The sequence below is a fragment of the Mytilus edulis genome, chromosome 12 (assembly GCF_963676685.1).
Source record: "Mytilus edulis chromosome 12, xbMytEdul2.2, whole genome shotgun sequence".
NCBI lineage: Eukaryota > Metazoa > Mollusca > Bivalvia > Mytilida > Mytilidae > Mytilus > Mytilus edulis.
In genome coordinates this window covers 20,044,903-20,054,068 of record NC_092355.1, presented here as the reverse complement: position 1 = coordinate 20,054,068, position 9,166 = coordinate 20,044,903, and the positions used below count along the sequence as shown (strand labels likewise).

General features: G+C 31.5%; 1 protein-coding gene across 1 annotated transcript; it reads right to left on the bottom strand.

The window, feature by feature from the left end:
• Window positions 1-2,363: 2,363 nt before the first annotated feature.
• Window positions 2,364-7,550, bottom strand: LOC139497939 (uncharacterized). Its single transcript, XM_071286190.1, has 3 exons — window positions 7,447-7,550; window positions 6,381-6,725; window positions 2,364-4,518 (listed from the first exon to the last, which is right to left on the bottom strand). Exons 2-3 carry the CDS (start codon window positions 6,718-6,720, stop codon window positions 3,935-3,937), a joined length of 924 nt encoding a protein of 307 aa, XP_071142291.1. The 5' UTR covers window positions 6,721-6,725; window positions 7,447-7,550; the 3' UTR covers window positions 2,364-3,934.
• Between the last annotated feature and the right edge of the window lie 1,616 nt (window positions 7,551-9,166).

Here is a 9,166-nt window from a genome sequence, read left to right as displayed (position 1 = left end):
TGCGGGTATCTACTGTACATTATTACACAATATTTTATAAAATACTTGTCAAACATGGGTAACAATTTTTCACACTTGTCTACGGTAATTATCGTACAATAATAAAAGAATGTTATATACAGGATAACATTTAAGCCAGAATAATGTTTACAGCAGGATATTGCATCAGTTGAGTTGTCGGAGATATCTTAGCATCCCTGACAAAAGTATATGAAGAGAGAATTTTCATAATAAATCCTAGAATGGTTACGGGTTTGCACCAGATACATCCAGGAATTGCAACAGTCGACACGATTTCACAGAACCAATTAAGATTTTACCCGGTGTAATTTTTAGGATCGCGTATTCCTCGAGAACACAACTAATAATAGTAACCATACAATTTCTCTTGAAATTTTGTAATAAAAGTTAGCTAAATGTGCGAGTTGTTTATTATATATTACATTAAAAAGAACTTTTTTATGTAAATGTATTAAAGAAAAACTTAATTCCAAAGATTAATTAAAAAGGAATAGCTTGCAAGTATGATGTCTTTATATAGCATTTACTGTAAATAAATTTGCGAAACATCGACGAAAAATTGAGTTGGATTGAAAATAAACACAGCAATGGCTGCAAGAGGTAAGGATTATAGTGTACATTTATTGATATCACATCTTCTTATTTAACATGTTTAAAGTAAACAATAGCACTATATTATTAATTATACTATCAAATAATACAATTGAAATCGCAAATATTTTCCATCAAAATATAAATGATACTAAGGTATTATTATACGTGTATAAAACACACCTTTCATAATCATGTTTTCAAATTTCTAAAATTTGTTTTGAAAAAAATAATTTAAATTTTGATTTTGATTAACAAAATAATATTATATTCTGCCTATAAGTGTAGGATTTTCTATCCTATGCTATAGCTTAGATTATGTATGGGTTTGTTCGATTACCTTTGTTAAGGTTCCGCTCAATTCTAAATTTTAGACATTAAGTCACCAACATTATGATACTGTTTGTCATTAATATACTACATATACGTTAATCCCTTTCTGGTTTCAACATTAAACGGATGCATTCTGTTTAGTGAAGAATTATCTAGAAATGATATTGCAAATGTAGTTTTGGTTTTGTCCCTTATATATTTTGACTTAATTGTATATAGTAAAAAAATTCAACGCCAAACTGCCTTGTATTAACCGGTTGATTTTCAAAATTTATATATCGTATCGGTAAGGATGCTCACTAATGTCAATATGTGAAATGGTGCAGAAAAAATGGTACTGTTTGTGTTATTTTTACAACTAGATCGATGCCTATTCTGGTTAAATAATAGTCCTCAAAGGTATCACCATTTATGAAGTTGTTACTTCTGAATTCGCGTTAAAAAATTGCTGTTACTACGTTTGAAAATAATGTTAATAAAGAACGTATCTCTCTCATGCAAAGTTCTGATTTCTTGTCTTACTTTGGCTATACATTTTTGTTCATTTTGGTGTATGATTCGTCATTCTTTTCATACATGGTATGAGCCGTTTGGAATAACTTGACTCCCAACATCATTGAAGAGACATTGATTATCAAAATGCACATCTGTTACAAATAGTAAGTATGGTTCCACCTAAGAATCATGTAGAGGGTGATACAGTGCTTGTTGTTGAATTGACTTGTTTGGGCATCATATGTTCTATTTTGACAGAAAACTAAAAATAATAATAGTAACACATGTGTTGTACATTTTGGTTACGATTGCATCATAACAACCCTTCAATTTGGTCCTAAAACATAAAAAAAGCTTTTTATCACAGTTTTTTTTATATACTGCTTAGTAATTTCGATATAAAAAATTCATCATAACCTACTCCAACATTTGTTCTAAATATTAAAGTTATTGAACAAAAAATACAACTATGGCAACTACTATTTACATGGCAACCAAAAACTATATTGCATTATGCACATGAATATAAAATTTGAGAATGGAAATGGAAAAATGGAAAAGAGAAAAAAAATACTGAACTCCGAGGAAAATTCAAAATGGAAAGTCCTGAATCAAATGGCAAGATCAAAGGATAATACACATCAAAAGAATAGACAACAACTGTCATATTTCTGACTCGGTACAGGCATTTTCTTTTTTTTTTTTTTTTTTCTCGGTTCAGGCATTTTCAAATGTAGAAAATAGTTGATTAAAACTGATTTTAGAGAGCTAAACTTCTCATTTGTATGACAGTCGGATTAAATTCCATTATATCTACAACTGTGCATAAACAAAACATAATAGGAAACATTTTCAAAATATGGGTCATAGCAGTCATCACTCTGTCACAATATCGATTAGAACAAAAAAAAATTAGACATCTCTTTAGAAAAAAAAATATAATATAAAGTAATCGCCTGATTCATCATTGAATTATTTCAGGTTTTCAGGATTATTGCATCAAATACTCCGATAATAATGTATGTATTGCATGATAATCTCTAGATATTGTTAGTATTGTCAATAAACAAATTTATATCAAATAGCATGATCAGTTTTTTCTATATCTTTAAAAGTCTTGCTTTTCTTGTTTCTGCTGAAGGGCCTACAAAACCCTCACATTTCAAAGCTTTATCAAAACACTGATGGGCTGCGTCCTTATCGCCGGATATCTGAAAGCAGACTCGTAGAACTAATAAAGCATCAGATAATACATTTGATGGAACATGATTCTTGTCTGTTCCTACTAATTATAAATCATGTAATGACTCTTTTCTGTTGGATATATAACGAAGATGGTGAAAACATAAAAATCTAAGACAGTGAGACATAACAATTGGCGGTATATAAATATCACCTGCATCACAGATAACTACATGTTGTAGTTCTCTTGGTATCAATGATGAATTCTTCAAGTACTCAACACAGTATACGGTTCCTATTTTCATCCTGTCACACTGTGTCATTGAATGATGTATATGCCTTTTGTAGTTATTCAAATCTTTGTCATTGTAGGGTCCACATCCCAAAATCAACATACCAGGTAAACATTTTGACAAAATATAATCCGTTAGTCTTAGTGTTACTTCGAACTGTCCTGTTACATAATAAAACGACGCGTATAACAACCAACCCGAGACAGCATCTGTCTTAATACCGTCTTGTAAATGTCTATGATAACGTTTATGTAAATTGTATGTATTAGTATTAATTGTTGTTGATGGTTTTGGTAGTAACTGGGCTGCATATTGATTTATTTCAGCATACAGATATTTACACACATCAATAATAAACGTAGAATATTCGGACGTTATCAAAGATTTGATAAACATTAGTGTCTGTAAACATTGCGATATGTCTGATATAACTTCCCCAAAACAAATTCCGTAATAAAGAAGGTCTAGCTTAATGAACGAAGATTCATTATTTGTTCTCAGTAAACGACAACGTCCATTATCGTTCGGGAATAACTTGTTTATTAATCCATCAGTTCCATCGCATTTAATGCCATCCAGTACATTTAGCGATACTTTATTGTTATTTGAATTGATCTTTCCAAGGAACATGTTGTGCTCAGGTATAAAATAGTTCGGACAATAACACTGCTTTACCCATAATATTAATTTATCTAGGCATTTAGAAAAGCAAAAATATAATTGGACATTTGAAATGTATCAATATCTATTTCTTCTGAGACCCAGAATAAAACTGTCTTCAAAAAGTAGGAACACAATAAACCTTCGGCATGTGTGTTTGTGTTAACGATATGTTTTAAAGTTATTTTGAGAAGACAGTAACATAACAGTTGAGTGAAACTAAACGAATGAACAAGTTGTTTTTCTGCCATAGAGAAAGATAATCTCCATAATATATTACAATCTGACATCTCCTTTGGTCCAATTGGTACTAACAAGCATCCGTATTGTTTTATCTTAACAATGGTTGAATCAGGTGGCTATTGCTTTCGATAACGCGACAACCATGGTATTGCATTGTAAGGTAGATATTTACATCTAAGGCAGCATGCAAAATCAACGCTATTATCTTCAAAAGATAAACATGGGCCGTGTACTGTTAGCTGCTCTTGATGTATTGTTTTATTTATATAACTTACAAATTCGTTTGCTGATAAAAATAAACCTGTTTTAGTACTTTCAAAGCATTCGTATGTTATATGATTATTTTCTCGATTCGTTAAAGCTATCAATCGGAGTTTTGCAAATCCAGGATGATCAGTATCCGTCTCAAATTGCAATGTTGTTCGTTGTATGGGGAATTTGATATCCCTTACTTTCTGAATAACGTCTACGTGTTTGAGGACGTCCATGATATCTACGTCACTACCTGGTAAATTGAGCCCTTCTGCTAAACTTCCACTCGATATTTGTGTAAGTATGGACTTATTTGTATTTTGTTTCATATCTTTTATAATAAATAGTTTTTGTCTTTTGCGTATGTCTATTTCAGTTCCAAGTGTCTCCATTAAGTATGCGTGTAAGTATCTTTTCTTTAAATCATTTGCAGGACAGGATAAGTAATCTACAAAGTGTATATTTATTAAATGATTGATATACAAGTCATGTTGAATTTGTGTATAGGAATTATCCTTGCTATGTATTTCAGGTGCTCTTTTTGATTCATACAGAAAAAGGCGAAAACTAGTGTCGTTGTTTTAATAAAGGTAGTAGTAGTGTATCGAAGTTTAAATCAGGAAAATAGATTGCCTAGATACAAATCAAGGAAGAAAACAACATATAACGATTTTCACAAACTTCAAACGAAGCGAAACTTGGTTTATTGACAGGGTAAGTATCTCCTGCTATAAATGCATGCTGTTGTCTGTTCTATGGTCGGGTTGTTGTCTCGTTGACACAATCCCCATTTCCATTCTTTATTTTATCAATAATAGAAATCAACATTCTAGAAAAAAAGTCCAGATCGGTACAATTATTCAGAATGAAAACATATAGATTATCTCAGATAATGAACCAATTAGCCAAATTGATCATATTCAAGGGCAGCAACCTAACAAGTTACAGATGAGCAGACTTTTATTATTGTTAATTCCGGATGACGGACGATGGACGACTGATGCTAGGTAATGCGAAAAGCAATGATGCTGTTTTTTGTAGTCCATCGGTCTTCTTTTATTGTTAGAAATGGTTCTATTTTTTTTAAACGAATGTCGATTTAGTTGGAGCAAGTTCTGAAAACAGCCATCATAATATTGAGTTTTTACTGAAAGAAATGTCATAGAGCCATATTCTTTTGAGTGAAATCAAATACCACAACAAATTTTGTGTTCTTGTTTTTGCAAACAAAATCAAAAGGATAACTGTAAGTATAATGAGCCCAACTGGAAGTAAGAGTAAATGATGAAAGGCTTCATAACGGATCATAATTGGACATTGCTTAATATCAACTGGGGTTATTTAACTTTTGTATTATTATAACCTAGTCATCGTCAGGTTTAGTTTTACTACTTTATAATTCTAACTAGCCTTCTCAGAGTATAGCTTGACAAAACATAGTCCCTTTAATGTTTAATATGGAGTGTCACGTCAATATCTTTTAGTAAGACGAACAACAGTGTTGAAGACTCATGAACTGTAACTCCTCATGATAAGCCAATACACAAAATAGCTTTATCCAAGAAGAAATAAAACAACGCAAAACCGATTTGCCAAACTGACGGGTTTTCATAGGGCCAACAGACATACAGACAGATAAAACGATTTGTACGCATCAGCATGTAAGGAAATTTTTAAAAAGGAAGAATTAAAGATAAAGCATGTAATTTTTTTAGAGTAGTACAGAAACCACATGTGATCGTTGCCTTGGAATAAATGTACTTCGTTTTAACCTTTGGATGTTATCAATAACATATCAAATAACCAAAAGAAAATCGTAATATCGTCTGATGATGCTGGATTATTCGATCAAATTAATGTACTATATATATCACTTTTCCTTTTCACATTCCGTGCACTGTGATACCAGATACATTTTTCTAATGCAAGAAATAGAATACAGGCTACAATCATGAATGAAAGGAGGTCATATAACAATTATTTACAGAAAAATGCTACGCAAAAAGACAAAAATAGAGAGAAAAGGATGAGCTCTTTTGTGTTATTTTCTTAAACTTAAAAAACATAGTTGAGTGTAATTTAAGTCGCTCCAAATCAGGGATTAAAAACGGAATTAGGAGAAATGCCACGAAAATAAATGAAGTCATAGAATTTTAAACATTGACATGTAGATTAAATGACTATATTGAAAGAAATCGTTTATTTGAAACCCAGTATGTTTTTTTCGTTTTTAACCTTTTCTTAATTTCTGTTTCATCAATATCTTGTACACAACTGCAAGTGTGTATGCAAATTTAACAATGCAAATACCTTTGTTATCATGTGTACTGTTCTCCAAGTATTCCAGATATTCATTTGAGGTTTTGTCGGGATATCTTAGGTTAAGTATAAACTGTTCCTGTGTTTTCCTTCTGTCTAAACAATCTTTATAAATTCGCTCAAACTGTCTGATTGTTAGCCCGAGCACATCATTTGAGATAACGATTCCTCCGTCTTCAGATCGGAAAACAAATGGTGTGTATCTGCGACTCCAATGATAAGGAAAACGTTTGACACCGTATTTTTTCCAGAAGGCTACTTTTCTCAATCCGTGTACATTTTGACCGTCATTCTTATTATGGTTTCTTGAGTTTTTGTTCATGTTTGCCATATTACCTGTATACAGAAAACAAATATATTGTACATATATATACTGCATATAACTGCAGAAAGAAGTACAAATAGAGTATACAATAGAGAATGGAAATGGAGAATGTGTTAGAGGGACAACAACACGGCCAAAGCAGAAAGTAGTCAAGGGCCACATACTGGTCTTTAACTTAGAGAGGACATATCCCTCTCAAAAAACCGACTTAAGCTATCTCCTTAACCAAAACAAGCGTACAAGTTTGGTTAATGGTGAAGTCACACTTACATCTAAAAGATATCAACTAAACTAAACTAAGATAACAAAAAAACAACAAAAAAAACAAAAAACAAACAAACATACATGTCTAAGAAAGGCCAGAAGACCCATACAGGCCCAAACAAGTCACAGGTTTAAACATGTATTTTATCTCTCACCCCACCCCCTTTATACCTCTAGTGAGTGTAGAAGTAACACACACAATTTCTGTGTCATTTGATCACTTGTGAAGGGATTTCTCATGAACATTTAAGCAACATCTTCCTTTTATATAAAATTTCGATGGACGATAAAATATAACGTTTTTTTTAGAGCCCCCGTTTTCGATTACCTCTATGTTCGTTATTTTTGTAATACTTCTGAATACACGTTTCAGTATGACGTGGAATGATATATTGAAAGTTTAGTGTACATATTTACGATATCAGTTATGTCCAGTTCGAGAAAAATATTTAATAAATGACAACTTACCCTTGTTTTAAATAATTTTGCTGATTGTTTGAAGGGATGAATAAAACAAGAATCCCCACTTTCGTTATCAAAATTTACCAACAAGTCGTTCAGGTATATAAAATTTCTTTTCAATTTAAGTTTTGAATTATCAATGCTTCGTTACACTTGTATTTTTAGATTCTGAATCATTTCACACGATCTAAAAATTATATTTACGAGTAATACTGTTGTCGACTTATTCTATATATGGTCCTATATACTTAATGTTAACGAGTGTAAATGTGAAATTGATATCCTCGCCATTAAATAGGATAACATCAATCAGTACTTTTAAATCAAATACATATTTTCAAAACTTCCTCATTAACGTGGCTTGTGAATAGTTACTGAACTTACATTCTTACTTTTTTGTTCTACCAGGTTACCCAAGCTTGATATATAAATTATTCATGATGAATATCAATCCATGAACATCTTATTCAATTTCCTCGGGGCTGGGTATTTTTTATGATACCTTATTTTTAAATACTGTTGTAGTACAATGTAGGAAAAGTTAAATATAATTGTTTGCGATATTATTATGTTAATTTGGGGCAGAATATTTAATAAACACAAACTTGTGTCTGCAATAATTGTGAGTGAATTTGACAATAAAATGGGCGCTTCGATCGAATCTTACATGTATCTCACTTTCATTATCTAAGTTAACCAAATCGGTACATGATGTATTTAAATGGTCGGTGTGATAAACAAAAATCATATCATTATCGCTATGCTTTCACTTCTATTTTTTATATATTGAAAAAATCAACTTAATACAGATATGAAAGCGACCCGCACTCGAAGTTGAATCTCTTTCGTCCTGAAAGTTGACTCATACTGTTAAGACTTTGCACAAAATAAAAGGATCAAACCACTAAGATGACGGACAACTTAAATCAACATGTCATCAAACAACGAAGGAAGAAGATATCATTATAACATTAACTATAATACGACGTGCTTCTTTCGCTTGTTAAACAACACCATGATACAATTCTATATATATCTATACTTAGCGCAGATTCAGAGATATCCATAATAACTGTTATTAAATTATACCTCCCACGTAAATCCACATGTATCGAAACCTATTTGAAAACGGGCCAATTTCACTGTTTTAAAAACTGCGATTAAAAAAAGACTTTTATTCTTATTTGGATGCATAACATAATACATGAACTAAATCGCAGAGAAATTATAAAACAAAACAATCCGCGAAAGTTCATTGATGCCTTTGACGTATTTAAATCATTTTAAAACATGACGCCATATAAAGAAAACGATATAACTGAAGGTTTTTACGTTACATGAACCCCAGCAATTCGTATCTTATTACATCAAACAGTTGGACAGCAAGTCCATGGAAACGTCCGTTGTCATCAAGCTCTATCAACAACAATAAAAAGGGAACTTAGTTAGGTGGCGCTTCAGTCGTCTGTATCGTCAAAACGTCCACCGAATCAATCAGTTAAAGGATTGAAATTTAAAGTATTTTTCAATTTGTTATGCTATTATTAGAGTAGAATTTTGCACTGTGTAGGTTTTTCTACAAGTTTTAATACTACATACAAACATTATCAAAAATTGATTGTTATTGCTATTTCTTTATCTCGTCTGTCCTAAAAAAAATCAGCCATCTCGTTTGTTCGCCGAAAGCATCGATCTTCTATAACTTGACGTTTGTGTATCAAAGTAC

Excerpts from the sequence above, each read along its gene's own strand:
- LOC139497939 (XM_071286190.1), bottom strand. The coding sequence starts at position 6,720 with ATGGCAAACATGAACAAAAACTCAAGAAACCATAATAAGAATGACGGT. Across the intron at positions 4,519-6,380 it reads CAGTACACATGATAACAAAG|ATTACTTATCCTGTCCTGCA; the intron begins GTATTTGCATTG and ends TACACTTTGTAG.